The sequence below is a fragment of the Ooceraea biroi genome, chromosome 10 (assembly GCF_003672135.1).
Source record: "Ooceraea biroi isolate clonal line C1 chromosome 10, Obir_v5.4, whole genome shotgun sequence".
In the NCBI taxonomy this organism is placed as follows: Eukaryota; Metazoa; Arthropoda; class Insecta; order Hymenoptera; family Formicidae; genus Ooceraea; species Ooceraea biroi.
The window spans coordinates 12,882,770-12,902,489 of NC_039515.1; the positions used below are offsets into that span (position 1 = coordinate 12,882,770).

General features: G+C 30.2%; 4 protein-coding genes and 2 long non-coding RNA genes across 41 annotated transcripts in view; 2 read left to right on the plus strand and 4 right to left on the minus strand.

Annotated features, from left to right (window-relative positions):
* The window catches only part of LOC105286029 (mannosyl-oligosaccharide alpha-1,2-mannosidase IA), a 738,960-nt gene that overhangs the window by 197,041 nt on the left and 522,199 nt on the right, over positions 1 to 19,720 (minus strand). The gene's annotated exons all lie outside the window — the stretch shown is intronic.
* The window catches only part of LOC105285750, a 249,063-nt gene that overhangs the window by 130,401 nt on the left and 98,942 nt on the right, over positions 1 to 19,720 (plus strand). The window lies entirely within an intron of this gene.
* LOC105285101 lies at positions 108 to 15,716 on the minus strand. 7 transcript variants are annotated; one of them, XM_026972979.1, is made up of 9 exons: positions 14,439 to 15,716; positions 14,043 to 14,162; positions 13,826 to 13,943; positions 13,372 to 13,636; positions 13,186 to 13,302; positions 1,596 to 1,686; positions 1,383 to 1,528; positions 1,081 to 1,213; positions 108 to 759 (listed from the first exon to the last, which is right to left on the minus strand). In XM_026972979.1, exons 1-9 carry the CDS (start codon positions 14,580 to 14,582, stop codon positions 706 to 708), a joined length of 1,188 nt encoding a protein of 395 aa, XP_026828780.1. In that variant the 5' UTR covers positions 14,583 to 15,716; the 3' UTR covers positions 108 to 705. The 7 variants fall into 7 exon arrangements, 5 of the variants coding, with proteins under 5 accessions (XP_026828780.1, XP_026828781.1, XP_011347361.1 ...); XM_026972980.1 differs by lacking the exons at positions 13,186 to 13,302; positions 13,372 to 13,636; positions 13,826 to 13,943; positions 14,043 to 14,162; positions 14,439 to 15,716 and adding exons at positions 1,956 to 2,072; positions 2,148 to 2,412; positions 2,589 to 2,706; positions 2,809 to 2,928; positions 3,193 to 4,605 and having other exon boundaries at positions 108 to 728; XM_011349059.3 differs by lacking the exons at positions 13,186 to 13,302; positions 13,372 to 13,636; positions 13,826 to 13,943; positions 14,043 to 14,162; positions 14,439 to 15,716 and adding exons at positions 1,956 to 2,072; positions 2,148 to 2,412; positions 2,589 to 2,706; positions 2,809 to 2,928; positions 3,193 to 4,605.
* LOC105285102 lies at positions 4,786 to 7,942 on the minus strand. Its single transcript, XM_026973011.1, has 9 exons — positions 7,618 to 7,942; positions 7,350 to 7,469; positions 7,136 to 7,253; positions 6,636 to 6,900; positions 6,451 to 6,567; positions 6,033 to 6,123; positions 5,821 to 5,966; positions 5,524 to 5,656; positions 4,786 to 5,211 (listed from the first exon to the last, which is right to left on the minus strand). The coding sequence occupies exons 1-9, from the start codon at positions 7,759 to 7,761 to the stop codon at positions 5,161 to 5,163; spliced, it is 1,185 nt and encodes a 394-aa protein (XP_026828812.1). The 5' UTR covers positions 7,762 to 7,942; the 3' UTR covers positions 4,786 to 5,160.
* On the plus strand, positions 7,590 to 8,670 carry LOC113562732. Its single transcript, XR_003407143.1, has 2 exons — positions 7,590 to 7,677; positions 7,941 to 8,670. It is a non-coding gene; the product is annotated as an uncharacterized LOC113562732 (long non-coding RNA).
* LOC105285104 lies at positions 15,951 to 19,213 on the minus strand. Of its 2 annotated transcripts, none has more exons than XM_026973010.1 (9): positions 18,847 to 19,015; positions 18,480 to 18,599; positions 18,266 to 18,383; positions 17,828 to 18,092; positions 17,643 to 17,759; positions 17,233 to 17,323; positions 16,992 to 17,137; positions 16,700 to 16,832; positions 15,951 to 16,380 (listed from the first exon to the last, which is right to left on the minus strand). In XM_026973010.1, exons 2-9 carry the CDS (start codon positions 18,579 to 18,581, stop codon positions 16,330 to 16,332), a joined length of 1,023 nt encoding a protein of 340 aa, XP_026828811.1. In that variant the 5' UTR covers positions 18,582 to 18,599; positions 18,847 to 19,015; the 3' UTR covers positions 15,951 to 16,329. The 2 variants fall into 2 exon arrangements, with proteins under 2 accessions (XP_026828811.1, XP_026828810.1); XM_026973009.1 differs by having other exon boundaries at positions 15,956 to 16,380; positions 18,884 to 19,213.

Here is a 19,720-nt window from a genome sequence, read left to right on the forward strand (position 1 = left end):
AACTTGCATATACCTGCATAGTGTACCATACTTTGCGCGATTGTAGTAAAATTGTATTCCATAATACAAGCGCAAAGAGGATAAATTCCATATTTATAATTTATAACTATTTTCATGTGCAATTGGTTTCTGTGTTATGTTTATTAAATTTACAATGATACAATGTATAAATTTACAATGAATAGCGTTATACGTTTGTCCGTTTGTTATTTGTAATAATGGTGAATAGTTCCAGTACAATGAATATATTTCAACTGCGTGTTTAATGTTTAATTAATATTTTCTAAGTCAGTAGTCATTATTCGAACCTATATTTCATATATGTATATTATACAAATTGCATGTTCCAATATTTACATTTGCACAAATATGTACAATTTAATATTCATACTTAATGCTTGTTTAATGCTAATCGTTTATTTCGTATTTTAGAAAAATATATTTTATATATTCTGACAAATATGTAATCTACTTTCCACTTTCCACACTGGAAAATAAACATAAAGTACGAACAAAAAAAACATATTATAAATACCTAGATAACAATGAAGAAGTAAATTATTATATAGTTATAACATATTATAATTATCACATAACAAGTTTAAATGCTATATGTATACATAGGAGATTTATAACGCGTGGGCTATAAAATTATATCTTAATTATGATATAAATTCGATTAAGAATATATTTTCCTTGTGTTCGTTATTGCCGCGTAGAATACATCACTGTAAAATAAGATACCGCTGAACTGACAAGCTGGAAGAAAAGCGTTAAAATATTCAACAGATTCACATATTATCATATATTATCTTCAGGGATTATTTTCTTTAATCTAATTCTTAATTTCAAGTGAAATATAATATTATAATTAATATTGCCACAGATTCGGTCTTTCGATTTCCTTGTCCAAAGATTCTGTGTTAAACACGTATCTATCCATTCGATCTTCGCTTTTTTATAATTACGAATATTTGAATTTAAAAGAAAAGTAAATACACATAAACACATTAGTATCAGTATCCCTGAAGAGAATGAGTAAATTTGATTTCTTTGTTAATAAAATTCTGATGATTTTACCGTGACAAAACCTTCCAAAGACGCAACAAATATACTGCCACATACCAAAGTGACTTTCACTGCTGCCTTTTGCATTAGAAATAATAGTAATTTCTGTGTATGCAGCGGTGCTGCATACCACAGTCCATTATAACTGTAATGATTTTAATATCGACATAAATCAGTGTTGTATTTTAACAAAAAGTAAAGTTCTGTCACATTTGCAATATACTTAAGATGTGTGTGAAATTTACTCTGCCTCCATTTTTGTAAACATTCACTGATATAGCTTCAAAAGTGAAGTTTCAAAACACAATAATTACATCGCTTCGAATAATTGCACCCCGTGATTTTGTATTTCTTGTCCACCATAATTAAGGGCGAACATATAACCAACATGAAGAGTAATCAATAGAAACGCAAAGTACATCTCACTGGGATCGTCCAACACGATTACTAATTGAAGTAACTATAACAAAAGATTTGTTGAAGAATCGACCAGAATTAAACACAAAATACAAAAAAAAGTTACCTACATGAAAAAGATTAAAACTTAAGGAACTAACTCCAATTAGGATCAAAATAGTGAACGGTACCATAAAATTGGATGACCACAGCTCAATATACCTTTGAGAAGGAGTTATACAGTTTTCCTATTGTTATATTAATATGAATTCTTATCACTATGTGATTCAAGTATAATATAATGTGTGCAATATTTGTTACTTCTAAAGTATACACTGGAGATATAGAGATGTGTTACTTATGTAATTATACGTATATGATAAGGCTGTAAAATAATAACCTACCGCTTTTAATGAAAAAATTGCACGTGAAAGAATATTTCAGATAAAGTATTATGGCAAATGTGCATATACTAATGTGCAAATACTAACTTGATGGCTCTGCGATGAATTAGAATTGCATGCACAATCTTCTGCTGAAGAAGATATTTTCTTGTAGGATCCGGGATTGCTAATATTTTCTTATCGATAGCGTTTTCTATTCGATAGCTGTAGAAATGTGCTTAAGTATATGTCAGCTGAAACAACTGGCAGTGCTTAAAACCTGAATGTATTCCACATTACCTTGCTACTTTAAACAGTGCACATGAGTGTAGGAAGTACATTATTGTTGTTCCACCGGTGCTACATACTGCGGTAACTCCCACATAAACGGTAACCACTTCGTGGAATAGCAATGCCCAAAAAAATTTCTCGCGATTGACAAAGTACTCTGTGATGCCAATGAGTTCCAAAGATCGTGATGCATTTAATGGTAACAGAACATTAAGCAACAACGGTAAAAGATATTGTGACATTACGTAACAGACTGTACCAGCATAAGAAGACACTGGAAAACATTAAATGTAGCTTTGAACGCAACAAATTATTTATATTTCTCTTGTTTCGTTAAATAATAAGATTGTCAGAAAAGAATCAGGTGGCGTAATTATTATAGATGAAATATTACAAGCCGATTATAACTAAACATAAATCATAATACCGTAGAATAACTCATATTGTTACCGATCGAAACCATTGTTATAAATCTCATATTGTCAGCATACTTTTTTATAATGTCAATTTCCACTTCGTTTTTTAACAGAGTTAAGTCATTTCGTATCTCTTCTAGAAGCAGCTTTACCTATTTATGCCATTTTCCCTTACTTGTGAACGAAATATAATTTGCTTTATAAATATAACAGCAGGAGATTATATAGACTAAATGGTTTGATGGTGCTCTTACACTGTCCGCCCGAATGACGAAAACACAGTATTTCGTAGTCGCGAAAAGAGTAGGAAACAGAAATGACAGAATCTTCAAGAAAAGGTCTGTACTGAATTTCATTGTAAAACATGCTAAGCACTAAAAAATAATACGTAAGATGTGAATTAATTATATATTATGGTTTGTTACACGAAATATATGGTTGACAGCCAATGAAAACGCAAAGATAAAACATTACTGTCTACCTCTCTATAGCAAAATTAATATATCTTATAACAAAGATTAATTGTATAACATTTAATCATATAAATTGTAGAAAATAGAAAAATAATAAAACGATAAAAACGGTTGTTACTTACTAACTAACCCATCGAAATTACACTTAAATACGATTTACGATACCTGAACAAGTATAAACGAGAAAAGAATACTGGAAAACAACACTTTCTGTAACTGAGCAATGTATGGTTGCTGATAAGGCCATAAGCCAAGCGTCTTCATAAACACTCGATTGACTTTGTAATAATACTCTTCAATCCCGTACATCTTGTTCAGTTTACGACTCAACAATAAAACGAGTCTTTCATTTTTACGTTATCTTTTCCTTTGCAGCCTTTACAGTATAAATTATGAATTCTTTCCCCTTTTTCACGAAAATAGTTTAATAGAAAAAGTACGTTGGTCTATTACTAAAAAGTAAAAAAGTAATTGTTTTAGTAATAGACCAATGTAACCGTTATATAGATAAAATAAAGTTCATCGAAATTACCTCAATTGCTTCAATTGTTTCAAATTGAGGTATCGATTATGTTAATAGCGGCGTTTATTGTGCGGTGCAAAGAATATTCATGCGCAGGCGCAAACACAATCTTGAAAAGAACGACAGCTTCAGTTGCATTTGAATCGTCATGAGCTGTGTTTCTTACCTTATCAGACTTTGCAATATTGCTTGAATAATGTGAAAGTTGTGTGTGTTGTTTAACATAGAACATGTTTAACATAAAAAAATATTGATGAATCATATAATTATACTATAGTATTTTCTTACCAATATGTGTTTTGTCATTTTATGTGACTTTCTTCCTTAGGGAGAAATATTAATAAGGTCTTAAATGATTGCAAAAACTTGTAGTAATTAATTATATAAAAGTCATATTAAAATGACAATAATATGTTTTATGTAAAGAATATTGCACAATATTTCAACAAGATATGTTTGTATTGTTATTCATTTAATGCTAATAATTACAACCGTTACAATTTGTTCACGAGGTACTCGCTATCTTTTCAGTAACAGATGAACTTACATGTACGTACACGTGCATGGCTTACGATGCTTTAAGCAAAATTATAACTAAAATGGAGAACTATTAGCACATAAATTGCATACATTTCATTAACATCAATAACTGCTATTAGTCGAAACAATTCGAACAAATTAAAGAATAATCTAGAATTAATGAAAATAGATGAAAAGCAATAGCTACATAAAAGAAATTAATACTTAAAGAATTAGTTCCAACCAGGATCAATGTAATAAGCGTTACCATAACACTGAACATCCAAAACTCAATAGACCTTTAACAATGACTTGGATTCTGCTATTATTGATACAGAGAACGAAAGCTTCAATAGCAGTATACGTTTGTCTGTTCGTTACTTATAAATGTTACTTACAAATGTTAATAGTTCCAGTGTAATTAACATATTAAAATGTGTCAATTGCATGTTTTATGCTTACTTAATATTTTGTAAGTTAACAATAATTATTTGAATCTACATTTCTCAAACGTATATAATACTAATAAAAAGTATATACTTTTGTTGTTGTATATATGTAAAATAAATTGCATGCATTATCATTATATATAAAGCATTCTATTAATGCATAATTGATATAATAATGCATAATTTTAATTTTATCTTCTTGTCTATATCGTCATTATGGAAGACATTAACAAAATTATAGAAAAACCTATTTTACAATATAAAATGTATTTTAGAAAAATCTGTTTTATTAGATACAAATAAATATTCTGACAAATACATATCCGATAAACTCCGAGATCACAATTAATCACGTTTCACAGTTAAAATAAATATAAAATAAGAAGAAAGATATTACAGAAAAAGGAAAATCACAATTGCAACATTGAGCAATTGTCATAAAACTACACTATACTATACTTTGTTATCACTTATACACACAAAAAAGAAATTAATAATTATACATTTATAATACATTTATCATACCCATAACAAATTTAAGTTTTATGTATAACATATTTATACGGTGTATGTGCGATACAAACATAGTTTTCGTTTTACTGTACAAAATCGATTAAAAACATAATTTTGTTTGGTTCGTTATTACCGCGTGGAATACATCACTGTGAAATAAGATACTGCTGTACTCACAAGCTGGAAAAAACGTTAAATTATTTAAAAGATTAATAGATTTACATATTAAACTCTTCAGGGATGATTGTTTTGTAATGTAAGTTCACGGTCAAATGAAATAAAATATTATAGAAAGTATTGTCCCTGGACAAGATTTCCGGTTTCCTTATTGAGTGATTCTGTGATGAATTAATATATAACTACTAGTTTTCCACTTTCTTACAGCTTACGAATATTTGAATTAAAAAAAAATAAATGTACACATTTGTATCAGTGTCCCTGAAGAGATTAGATAAATTCGACCTCTGTGTTGATAAAAGTGTTTGATTTTACCGTGACAAAACCTTCCATAGACGCAACAAATATACTGCCACATACCACATTAACTTTCACTGTTGCCTTTTGCATTAGAAATAATAGCAATTTTTGCGTATGCAACGGTGCTGTATACCACAGTCCATTATAACTATAATGATTGTAATATCCAGAGGAATCAATGATTTATTTTAACAAATAGAAAATTGTATCATTTTTGCAATATAATTGAGATGTGTGTGAAACTTAGTCTGCTTTTTTGTAACAATTTACTGATATAGCTTCAAAACAAAAGTTGCACAACACAATATTTACATCGCTTCAAATAATTGCATTCCGTGATTTTGTACTTCTTGTCCACCATAATTAAGGATGAACATGTAGATAACATGATATAATGTCAATATAAGGGCACAATACATCTCAATAGGATCATCCATAATGATTACTAACTGAAGTAACTATAACAAAAGATTCGTTGAAAAATCATCCAGAACTAAACACAAAATACAAAAAAAGTTACCTACATGGAAAAGATTAAAACTTAAGGAACTAACTCCAATTATGATCAAAATAGTGAACGGTACCATAAAACTGGATGACCATAGTTCAATATACCTTTAACAAGGAGTTACATAGATATTCCTATTGTTATATTAATTTCAAGTTTTCTCACTTCGTGATTTAAATATGATGCATGCAATACTTGTTATTTATACAGTATGTAATGGGGACTATTTATATTTATAGAGATACTGAGTAAGATGTTTTTCTTTTCAGTTTTCAATGTTTGCATGAAACAATCGACAAAATTCCAATATGATTATGATGCGATGGTATACGATAAGGCTGTAAAATAATAACCTACCGCTTTTAATAGACAATAACAGTGCCACACAAAATAGTATGACATAAATTATTGGGACAAATGTGAATAATACTGACTCGATGGCTCTGCGATGAATTAAAACTGCACGAACAACCCTCTGCTGAAGAAGACATATTCTTGTAGGAACAGGGCCCGCTAATATATTCTTATCGATTACGTTTTCTATTCGATAGCTGTAGAAATTTGCTTAGCTGTACATCGATTGTAGGAATATTTAAGACCTGAAGATATTTTACATTACCTTGCTACTTTAAATAGCGCACATGGATGTAGTAAGTACATTATAGTTGCTCCACCAGTGCTACATATTGTGGTCAGTCCCACATAAACAGTAAGCACTTCATGGAAGAGCAATACCCAAAAATATTTCTCGCGATTGATACAGTATTCTGTGATTACAAGGAATTCTATAGATCGCGATGCATTTAACGGTAGTATGACATCAAGCATCAGTGGTAAAAGATATTGTGACATTACGAAACAGCCTGTACCAGCATAAGAAGTCACTAAAAAGCATTAAATCTGGTTTCAAACGCAATAACTTACTTATATATTCTTCTTATCTCCGTAAATAATATGTTAGGGATTAGATATAATATGTTATAATCTGTATCCTTAAATAATATGTTAGAGGACACGATTATTCTAGATAAAATATTAATAAATATTAATAATAAAATATTACAGCCCAATTATATATAAATATAAATAATACTACTGTAAAATAACTCATATCTTTACCGATCGAAGTCATTGTTATAAATTTCATATTGCCAGTATACTTTTTTATTATGTCAATTTCCACTTTGTTTTTTAACAGAGTTAAGTCATGTCGTATCTGTTCTAGGAGCAGCTTTACCTATTTATAGCATTTTTCCTTAATTGTGGATAAAACATTTACGTTAGAAATATAAGAGGAGGATATTATATGAAGCAACGACTTGATTGCTCTTACACTCTTTGCCTGAATGACGAAAATGCAATAGCTTGTAGTTGCGAAAAGAGTAGGAAACAGAAATGCCAGGATCCTGAGAAGGAGCCTTGTACTGAATTGCATTGTAAAAAATACTAAGCACTAAAAATAATATTTAGAATGCATTAATTGTATATTAGTTTTGGCTATATGAAATATATGCTTCATACTCAATACTCAAACGAAAACTCAGAGATCAAACATGGCTGTCCATCTCTCTATTGCAAGATTAATCTATGGTTTACGATACCTGAACAAGTATAAACGAGAGAAGGACACTGGAAAATAGCAGTTTCTGCAACTGAGCAAGGTATGATTGTTGATAAGGCCATAAGCCAAGTATCTTCAGGAACACTCGATTGACTTTGTAATAACTCTCTTCAATCTCGTACATCTTGCTAGGTTTATGAACCACCACCAAATGATAAGACTTTTTCCTTCTCACGTTGTCTTTTTTTACATCCTGTACATTATGAATACTTAGAAGTTATGAATACTTTCTCTCTTCTCACCAAAGGCAATTTAATAGAAAACATACATTTTTAATAGTAATAGTTCAATGTAATCGTTTAGAGATAAAAATGGAATTCATCTGAATGGTCTCAATTGCTTCAAATTGAGATATCGATCATCGTAATAGCGACGTTTATCGTGCGATGTAAGGAATATTCATGCGCAGGCGCAGACACGATCTTGACAAGAAAGACATCTTCAGTTGCATTTGTACCGTTGCAGAATGTATATCTTCCTTTACATGACTTTGAAATATTAGTCGAATAATATGCCAAGTTGCGTGTACAAGTTTAACATATAAGAAATATATATAAGATAGTAGTAAAATCATTTATAAGAATTATACTATAGTATAATTCTTCCAATACGTGTTGTGCCATTTTACATGACTTTCTTCTTTTTAAGAAAATAGTAGAGCTTAAATATTTGCAACCTTGTAGCAACATAAGTAAACCTTGTAGCAATATAATTAATTATTTAATTATATGAAAGTTGTATTAAAAGGAGACTAATATAATTTCTTACGTAATAAGCATTGCACGATATTTGGGAAAATATATTCTTATATATTTATTATAATACATATATAATATATTTTTGTTGTACATCCCAATGTAAAGCCAATACAGTTACATGCTATTTACAATATTTTTTAAAATCATTTTTATATTATTTTCTTTATATTATAAATATTTTTCACACGATACTCGCTATCTTTTAAGTAACACATAAAGAACTTACATGTATTCATGGCTTATTATGACTTAAGCGGTAGTAGCAAAATTAATAGTAAAAATGAAGAACTATTTACATATAAGCTGTATACATTTCATTAAAATCATCGATAACTGCTATTAGTCGAAGCAACTAGAACACAAAGGTACTTAAATTATAATCTAGAATTAACGAAAATAGGTGAAAAGCACTATCTACAAGAAAGAAAGTAACACTTGAGGAGCTAACTCTAATCCGGAACAGTATAGTAAGCAGTACCGTACAATTGGATGTCCAAAACTCAATATACTTTTGACGAGTTATATTTTGCTATTATGATACAGAGGACCAAAGTTCCAATAACTTTATACATTGTGTTTTTGTTACTTATAATAAAAGTTAATAGTTCCAGTATATAAGTAATAATGTATTAAAATATTTCAATTGCACGTTTACTGTTTATTTAATATTTTGTAAGTTGATAATAATTATTTGACTCTACGTTTCAAAAACGTATACAATACTAATCAAAATGTAAGTATACTTTTAAAATAAATTTCATGCATATCTTTAGATAAAGACATTTATAAAAAGACATTTACACTAATCTAAAGGGTGTCCCATGGGAAATTGCTGAAAGTAAACGATTGGTTCTCCCCTCCATGACTTCAGAAAGGGTCTTACGGTTAACGGTCGTTCATCTGAGTGTCCGCAGTTTTATTCTGGTTGTGGTAGATGCAAGTCTGTGCGCGTCAAAATGAGTAATCTGACGACGGAAGAAAAGATTTATCTTGTCGAGTGCTTCTTTTCCAGAGGAAAAGTTTATAGCAATGCTTACAGGGGGTTTCGTACTAAATACGGAACACATAAAGTTAAGAGCGAAAACACGCTGAAAAGGTTAGAATTTATTATTTCTTTAAACGTATGCGTTACGTCACTCCAGTTTTTGGCAATAAATCTGCATTAAAATAATGTTTTGTGTTATTTTTATCAGAATTATCGATAATTTTATGCAGTATGGAACTATCCAAGACCGTAGACATGATCTGCCAGGTCCTTCTGTGTCTGTAGCTGCAGAAGAAAACATTGAAGATATTAAGAAGTATTTTGAAGAGAATCCAAATTCTTCCGTTCGGAAAGCTGCCCAAGCTCTTGAAATATCCAAAACAACGTTACACAGGATTTTAAAACATTTCCTGAAAATGCATCCCTATAAAATAACATCGCATCAATTGCTAACCAAACGCGCTATGACGAAACGTGTGGAATTCTGCAAGACGATAAATGGAATGTTTGAAGATGGAGAACTTGATGCAAAATTGATAATTTACACGGACGAAGCACATTTCTGGCTAAATGGTTATGTTAATAAACAAAATTATAGATTTTGGAGATCGGAAAATCCCAACGTTTCCCTGGCTAAACCTTTACATCCACAAAAAATAACAGCATGGGCTGCGATCTCGGTAAAAGGAATTTATCTGTAATTCTTCGAATCAACAGTCAATGGTGAAAGTTACAAGCAGCTTCTCGAAACACAATTCTTCCCTCATGCAAAAAAAAGAGGTCTGGTCAGAGGATTTCATTCATGCAGGATAGAGCGACACCACATCGAACCCAGGAGGTCTTCGAAACAATCCATAAAGTTTATGGCAATCGAGTCATCGGTCTGGGATACCCCAAATTTGCCCAGGGGGGGCTAGAATGGCCACCGTACTCGCCGGATTTAAATCCATGTGACTTCTTTCTTTGGGGATACATTAAGGACCATTGTTATGCCGGAAATCCAGAAACAGTGTCAGATTTAGTAGTAGCTATTAAAAAGGTCGTCAGCAACATTAAAGACGACATATTAGAAAAAGTTTTCACAAGTTTTCGTAAAGGAATTGATTTTTGTACAAATTCAGATGGTGCACACTTTGAAAATATATATCATTAGCTTACTTGATTATTAGCATATTTTTCATTAATAAAATAAACTGATATACAAACATTTTGCTAAATTTTATTTATACCCATTAAAAACTGCAGACTTTCCTCTTTCCAACGCAATTTTTGTTTTTTCAATAACTGCATACGTTTAAAAATGACAGCTGATTAGTTTCAGCAACTTCCCATGGGACACCCTGTACATCGTTTATGATTTAAACTTAATGTTCCTTGTCTATATTCGTCATTACGTCACAACATTACAAATCTATTTTATAAAAACTTTATTTTATGAAATGTAGTTTAGAAAAATCTGTTTTATTAAATTTATATAAATATTCTGTGTCAAATCTATAACCATATCGGATAAATTCCGAGATTATAATTAACTTTTCACACTTTTCACAGCTGAAAAATGAACATAAAATAAGAACATGAAGAAAGATATAACAGAGAATCACAATTGCAAAATTGAGCTATTGTTGCAAAATTACACTTTGTTATCAGTTATACACACATTAAAGAAATAAATAATTATACATTTATAATGAATTTATAATGCGCATACCAATTTATAATCATGCGTATAACAAGTTTAAGTGTTATGTGTTGCATATTTATAACATGTGATACAAATATATCTATTGGTTTTGGTACAAAAGCGGCTAAAATTATAATTTATTATAATTTCGGTTTGTTCGTTATTACCGCGTAGAGTACATTACTGTGAAATAAGATACTGCTGTACTAACAAGCTGGAAAAAAACATTAAAATGTTTAATAGATTCACATATATTAAACTCTTCAGGGATGATCTTCTTGTAATGTAAGTTTCAATGTCAGGTGAAATAAAATATTATGGAAAATATTGTCCCTAGACAAAATTTCCGATTTTCTTATTGGATGATTCTGTAGTGAACTGATATATAACCACTAGCTTTCTATTTTATTATAAATTACAAATATTTGAATTTCAAAGAAAAATAAATGTACATATACATATCAGTGTCCCTGAAGAGAATAAATAAATTTGATTTCTTCGGTGATAAAATTGTTTTGAGTTTACCGTAACAAAACCTTCCAAAGACGGAATAAATATACCGCCACATACCAAACTGACTTTTACTGTTGCCTTTTGCATTAGTAATAATAGCAATTTTTGTGTATGCAACGGTGCTGCGTACCACAGTCCATTATAACTGTAATGAATTTAACATCGAGAAAATCAGTGATGTATTTATTTTAACAAAAAATAAAGTTGTGTCATTTTTGCAATATAATTGAGATATGTGTAAAATTTATTCTGTATCTAACAAAAACTAATAACTGATATTCTGAGAAATAGAGAATAAATGACAATTTAATATAAATCAAATAGTTAAGCAAATGACACAATTGTAATAAACTGATCATGAACGATAAAGCTATATGAATATTACGGTTTGTATAGATGTAGATAGTGGAGACAGTTTGCAAAAATGGAGTCAGGTCAAATCACCTTCATTAGGCTTTACTTGTCGCACGTAATTTATTAAAAAATTATTAACAAGAAAAATGTTAAATTATGCAAATTAAAATGTTGAATTATTCACAACTTATTTTTTTGATAGTATATACTCGTATAATATGTATCTAAGATGCAAGTGCAAGGCTCCACTACTTTCTCTGCATTCTTTCCCCGCAAATACTCTGTTCTCTTTTAAACAAGTTGTTTAGACAAAATTATTTCATTTTATGTAAAAGCAAAAACTCCAAAAGTGTCACGATGACGTAAGTGGTTAACAATAAATTCACCTACATAGTGAATTAGAGTTTATGTGAAAATACAGGAGATAAAGCTCCTTTTCCTTTGCCTTTTCCATTTTCGCTGATACGTAAATTATTTTTACATAAACAATAATCCTTTATATATTAGGTTGACTGTAGGGTCCGTGCGAAGTTTTTTTGCGACATTCAACCGCAAAACTTTGTACTAATAAAGTAATATTAATATTATAGCTTAACATACAAGTATGTCAAGCTCAAACACATAGGATCTGACTCCATTTTTGTAAATGTTTAATAATACAGCATCAAAAGTAAAGATGCAAAACACAATATTTACATCGCTTCAAATAACTGCACTCCGTGGTTTTGTATTTCTTGTCCCCCATAATTAAGAACGAACATATAGGCAACATGAAGTATTATCAATATAAAAACACAGCACATCTCGCCAAGTTCATTCAGAACGATTACTAATTGAAGCAACTGTAACAAAAGATTAGTCAAAGTGTCATCCAGAATTAAGCACAAAATTCCAAAAAGAACATTACCTACATGGAAAAGACTAAAACTTAAGGAACTAACTCCAATTATAATCAAAATAATGAACGGTACCATAAAACCGGATGACCACAGCTCAATATACCTTTAACAAGGAGTTATACAGATATTCCTATTGTTATATTAATTTCAGTTGTTATCGCTTTGTGATTTAAATATGCGTTTAGTACTTTTTATTTATACAGTATTTTGAATCTAACAACCGAAAAAATTCCCGTGCGGTATTGATATCGTATAGATAAAGCTGTAAAATAATATCTTACCGCTTTTACTAGAAAATAAAGTTAACATGAAATAGTATATCACATAAATTATTATGACAAATGTATATACTAACTCGATGGCTCTGCGATGAATTAGAACTGCACGAACAACCCTCTGCTGAAGAAGATATATTCTTGTAGGATCAGGGAACGCTAATATATTTTTATCGACTGCGTTTTCTATTCGATAACTATAGAAATTTGCTCAACTGAACGTCGATTGAAACAAGTGTTTAAGATCTGAATGTATTTCACATTACCTTGCTACTTTAAATAGCGCACATGGGTGTAGAAAATACATCATAGTTGTTCCACCGGTGCTACAGAATGTGGTTACTCCCACATAAACAGTAAGCACTTCATGGAAGAGCAGTGCCCAAAAATACTTCTGACGGTTGACAAAGTATTCCGTGATTGGGATAAGTTCCAAAGAACGTGATGCATTTAACGGTAGTATAATATCAAGCACCAAAGGTAAAAAGTATTGTGACATTATGTAGCAGATTGTACCAGCATAACAAGTCACTGAAAAGCATTAAATCTACGTTTAAACTCAGCAAATTATTTATATTGTTCTTATCTCCTTAAATACTAAGATGGTAAATAAAGATGGTGCAAAAAGGACCAGGAGACACGATTATTATAGATAAAATATTAAGTGCCAATTATAACTTAATATGAATAATAATATCGTAGAATAACTCGTATTTTTACCGATCGAAACCATTGTTATAAATCTCATATTATCAGCATATCTTTTTATAATGTCAATTTCCAGGTCGTTTTTTAACAAATTTAAGTCGTCTCGTATCTGCTCTAGGAGCAGCTTCACCTATTTATGTCAATTTTCCTTAATTTTGGATGAAATATAGTTTACTTTCTATAATAGTGGAACATTATAATAGTAAATTGTTCGTTTGATTGCCCTTACACTGTCCGCCCGAATGACGAAAATGCAATATTTTGTAGTCACAAAAAGAGTAGGAAACAGAAATGTTAGGATCTTGAGAAGAATCTCTGTACTGAATTGCGTTGTAAAAAATGCTAAGGACTAAAAATATATAGGATTAATTATATGTTAGTTTTCGCTATATATATGCTTTATATCCAACGAAAGCTTAGAGACAAAAATAGACATAGCTGTCTATCTCTCTATTGCAAGTGTAGTATATCTTATGCCAAAGCATAATTGTACAGCATTTAGTCATATGAAGTATGTAAGAGTATGTAAAAATAAGAAAGTAATATAAACGCGTTAATTTGTATGTAATTAATGGCGGCTACTTACTAAATCATCGAAATTACTTTTAAGTACAATTTAAGATACCTGAACAAGAATAAACGTGAAAAGAACACTGAAAAATAGCACTTTCTGTAATTGAGCAATGTATGGTTGCTGATAAGGCCATAAGCCAAGCATCTTCAGGAATACTCGATTGACTTTGAAATAATGCTCTTCAATCTCATGCATTTTGTTCGGTTTATGAATCAACAATGAAAAGAATTTTTCATTTCCACGTTGTCTTTTTTTGACCTCTCATATAGTATAAAGTATGAATAGTTCCTCTCTTTTCACAAATAGTCCACCCACAAAGATACATATTTTTTATAATAATTTTAGAAATAGATCACTATAGACATTCTATAGAAATAGTAAAATTTATCCAAATTGCCTCAATTGCTTCAATTGCTTCAATTTAAGGTATCGATCATCGTAATAGAGGCATTTATTGTGCGGTGCAAAGAATATTCATGCGCAGGCGCAAACACGATCTTGACAAGAACGACAGCTTCAGTTGCATTTGAATCGTCATGGGTTGTGTTTCTTCCTTTATCAGATGATCAGACTTTGAAATATTGCTCGAATAATGTGACAAGTTGTGTTTTCATTTAACATAAACAAAATATTGATCAACCATATAATTATACTATAGTATTTCCTTTTCAATATGTGTTTTGACATTTTTGACGTGATTTCCTTCCTTTTAGAGAAATATTAGGTCTTAAATAGTTGCAAAAATTCGTAAGCAATTAATTTTTTATGTAAAGAACATTGCACAAAAATATATATCTCAAAAAAATATATTTGTATTGTTATTCATTGTACTGCAATGCTAATATTTACAAACGCAACAACCAGTTTTTCACAAGGTACTCGCTATCTTTTCAGTAACAGATGAAGAACTTACATGTACATACTCATGGCTTACGATACTTTAAGCAGTTATAGCAAAATTATAACTAAAATGGAGAACTATTAGCATACAAACTGCATACATTTCATTAACATCGATAACTGCTATTAGTCGAAGCAATTAGAACAAATTAAATAATAATTTAGAATTAATGAAAATAGATGAAAAGCAATAATAGAAATGTATGCAATCAGGATCAGTGTGGTAAGTGTTACGGTAAAACTGAACATCAAAACCTCAATATACCTTTAACAATGACTTAGATTCTACTATTACTGATATTAAGAATGAAAGCTTCAAGCAGTACGTTTTACAATACGTTTATCTGTTCGTTACTTAAAATAAATGTTAATAGTTCCAGTGTAATTAATGTAATAAATATTTTAATTGTATGTTTTTTGCTTACTTAATATTTTGTAACTTGACAATAATTATTTGAATCTATATTTCTGAAACGTATAATTATAATACTAATATTATAAAAAGTATGTAATTTTGTAGGTGTATGTACTTTTAAAATAAATTGCATGCATTGTCATTATATATAAAAGCATTCTACTAATTTACATAATTTAAACTTAATGCTTCTTGTTTATATCATCATTACGGAAGACATCAACAAAATGATAGAAAAACCTATTTTCTAAAATGTATTTTAGAAAAATCTCTTTTATTAGATACAAATAAATATTCTGCCAAATATATAAACATATTCCGATAAACTCCGAGATCACAATTAATCACTTTCCACAGTTGAAATAAACATAAAATAAGAACTAGAAGAAAAAGGAAAATAACAATTGCAACATTGAGCAATTGTCGCAAAACTACACTATACTACCTTGTCATCACTCATACACACAATAAAGAAATTAATAATTATACATTTATAATACATTTATCATATCCATAACAAATTTAAGTTTTATGTATAACATATTTATACGGTGTATGCGCGATACAAACATAGTTTTTCGTTACTGTACAAAATCGATTAAAAACATAATTTTGTTTGATTCGTTATTACCGCGTGGAGTACATCACTGTGAAATAAGATACTGCTGTACTCACAAGCTGTAAAAAATGTTAAAATATTTAATAGATTTATTAATTTATTGATTTACATATTAAACTCTTCAGGGATGAGTTTGTTGTAATGTAAGTTCACGGTCAAGTAAAATAAAATATTATAGAAAGTATTGTCCCAGGACAAGACTTCCGTTTTCCTTATCGGGTGATTCTGTGATGAATTAATATATAACTACTAGTTTTCCACTTTCTTACAACTTACGAATATTTGAATTAAAAAAAATTAATGTACACATTTGTATCAGTGTTCCTGAAGAGATTAGATAAATTCGACTTCTGTGTTGATAAAATTGTTTGATTTTACCGTGACAAAACCTTCCATAGACGCAATAAATATACTGCCGCATACTACATTAACTTTCACTGTTGCTTTTTGCATCAGAAATAATAGCAATTTTTGCGTATGTAACGGTGCTGTATACCACAATCCATTATAACTGTAATGATCGTAATATCCAGAGGAATCAATGATTTATTTTATAGAAAATTGTATCATTTTTGCAATATAATTGAGATATGTGTTAAACTTAATCTGCTTTTTTGTAAAAATTTACTGATATAGCTTCAAAAGAAAAGTTGCAAAACACAATATTTACATCGCTTCAAATAATTGCATTCCGTGATTTTGTACTTCTTGTCCACCATAATTAAGGACGAACATGTAGCCAACATGAGTTATCAACAAGAAAAACGTACAATACATCTCACTAGGTTCATCCATATCGATTACTAATTGAAGTAACTATAACAGAAGATAAGTTGAAGAGAGAGAGAGAGAGAGGGGGGGGGGAGAATCGTACAGAATTGAACACAAAATACAAAAACAAAGTTACCTACATGGAAAAGATTAAAACTTAAGGAACTAACTCCAATTATGATCAAAATAGTGTACGGTACCATAAAACTGGATGACCATAGTTCAATATACCTTTAACAAGGAGTTACATAGATATTCTTATTACATTAGTTTTTTTCACTTTGTGATTTAAGTATCATGCACGCAATACTTGTTATTTATACAGTATTTAATGGAGATTATTGATATTTATAAAGCTACTGAGTAACATGTCTTTTGTTTTATTTTTCAAAGTTTGTATCAAGCAATCGACAGACTTCCAATATGATTATGATGCGATGGTATACGATAAGGCTGCTAAATAATAACTTACCGCTTTTAATAGAAAACAAAGTGATACATAAAATAGCATATAACATAACTTATTGGGACAAATATGCATAATACTGACTCGATGGCTCTGTGATGAATTAGAACTGCACGAACAACCCTCTGCTGAAGAAGACATATTCTTGTAGGAACAGGGCCCGCTAATATATTCTTATCGACTACGTTTTCTATTCGATAGCTGTAGAAATTTGCTTAGCTGTACATCGATTGAAGGAATATTTAAGACCTGAATGTATTTCACATTACCTTGCTACTTTAAATAGTGCACATGAGTGTAGAAAGTACATTATTGTTGTTCCACCAGTGCTACATATTGTGGTCAGTCCCAAATAAACGGTAAACACTTCATGGAAGAGTAGTAGCCAAAAATATTTCTCGCGATTGATAAAGTATTCCGTGATTACAAGGAATTCTAAAGATCGTGATGCATTTAACGGTAGTATGACATCAAGCATCAGTGGTAAAAGATATTGTGACATTACGTAACAGACTGTACCAGCATAAGAAGACACTGGAAAACATATCAACATTAAATCTGGTTTCAAACGCAATAAGTTACTTATATTCTTCTTATCTCCTTAAATAATATTAGGATGTGGAGGCACGATTATTATAGATAAAATGTTACAGGCCAATTATATATAAATGTAAATAATATTACTGTAAAATAACTCATATCTTTACCGATCGAAGTCATTGTTATAAATTTCATACCGCCAGCATACTTTTTGATAATGTCAATTTCCACTTTGTTTTTTAACAGAGTTAAGTCATTTCGTATCTGTTCTAGGAGCAGCTTTACCTATTTATAGCATTTTTCCTTAATTGTGGATAAAACATTTACGTTAGAAATATAAGAGGAGGATATTATATGAAGCAACGACTTGATTGCTCTTACACTCTTTGCCTGTATGACGAAAATGCAATAGCTTGTAGTTACGAAAAGAGTAGGAAACAGAAATGCCAGGATCCTGAGAAGGAGCTTTGTACTGAATTGCATTGTAAAAAATGCTAAGCACTAAACATAATATTTAGGATGCGCATTAATTATACATTGTTGTGTGCTACGCAATATATAGATTTATAAATCATACGCAACGAAACCACAAAGATAAAACATGACTGTCTATCTTTCCATTGCAAGCTTAATAGATGTTATACGGGGATAAATGTACAGCATTTAATCGTATCAATTATATAAAAAATAGAAAAATAAGAAAGTGATAAAACCGCCTTAATTTATGATATTAGAGGCTACTACTTACTAAATCATCGAAATTTCTTAAGTACACTTTAAGATACCTGAGCAAGAATAAACGTCAAAAAAACACTGGAAAATACTACTTTCTGTAATTGAGCAATGTATGGTTGCTGATAAGGCCATAAGCCAAGCGTCTTCAGGAAACCTCGATTGACTTTGTAATAATACTCTTCAATCCCGTACATCTTGCTCAGTTTATGAACCACCACCAAATGATAAGACTTTTTCCTTTTCACGTTGCCTTTTTTTTACATCCTGTACATTATGAATACTTTCTCTCTTCTCACCAAAGGCAATTTAATAGAAAATATACATTTTTAATAGTAATAGATCAATGTAATCGTTTTAGAGATAAAATGGAATTCATCTGAATTGTCTCAATTGTTTCAAATTAAGATATCGATCATCGTAATAGCGACGTTTATCGTGCGATGTAAGGAATATTCATGCGCAGGCGCAAACACGGTCTTGACAAGAGAGACAGCTACAGTTGCATTTGAACCGTTGTAGAATGTATATTTTCCTTTACATGACTTTGAAATATTAGTCGAATAATATGTCAAGTTGCGCATACAAGTTTAACGTACAAACAATATACGTAAGATATTAGCTAAATGATTATACTATAATATCATCTCTCCAATACCATTTTGCCGTGGTTTCCCACTTACCTTTCTTCTTTCTAAGAAAAATTAGAGCTAAACTGATAGAAAAACGTGTAGCAACTGAACTTACTTAACTGTTTAATTGTATGAAATTTGTATTGAAATGACACAAATATAATTTTTTATGCAAAGAATATAGCACAATATGTAACAAAATGAAATTTCGAATCCTATTCTTCGCAATACAAAGCCAATAGTTATATGCTTCCACCA

Coding starts and splice junctions, on each gene's coding strand:
- LOC105285102 (XM_026973011.1), bottom strand. CDS start 7,761: ATGTACGAGATTGAAGAGAGTTATTACAAAGTCAATCGAGTGTTCCTG. Junction 7,470..7,617: donor TCTCGTTTATACTTGTTCAG/GTATCGTAAACC, acceptor TATTATTTTTAG/TGCTTAGTATTTTTTACAAT. Junction 6,568..6,635: donor GCGCTATTTAAAGTAGCAAG/GTAATGTAAAAT, acceptor AAATTTCTACAG/CTATCGAATAGAAAACGTAA.
- LOC105285101 (XM_020033531.2), bottom strand. CDS start 14,582: ATGCATGAGATTGAAGAGCATTATTTCAAAGTCAATCGAGTATTCCTG. Junction 14,163..14,438: donor TCACGTTTATTCTTGTTCAG/GTATCTTAAATT, acceptor ATATATTTTTAG/TCCTTAGCATTTTTTACAAC. Junction 13,944..14,042: donor TCGTCATTCGGGCGGACAGT/GTAAGGGCAATC, acceptor TGACATAAATAG/GTGAAGCTGCTCCTAGAGCA.
- LOC105285104 (XM_026973009.1), bottom strand. CDS start 19,027: ATGTACGGGATTGAAGAGTATTATTACAAAGTCAATCGAGGTTTCCTG. Junction 17,324..17,642: donor ATTCATCACAGAGCCATCGA/GTCAGTATTATG, acceptor TCCTTGTTAAAG/GTATATTGAACTATGGTCAT. Junction 16,833..16,991: donor ATGCAATTATTTGAAGCGAT/GTAAATATTGTG, acceptor CGATCATTACAG/TTATAATGGATTGTGGTATA.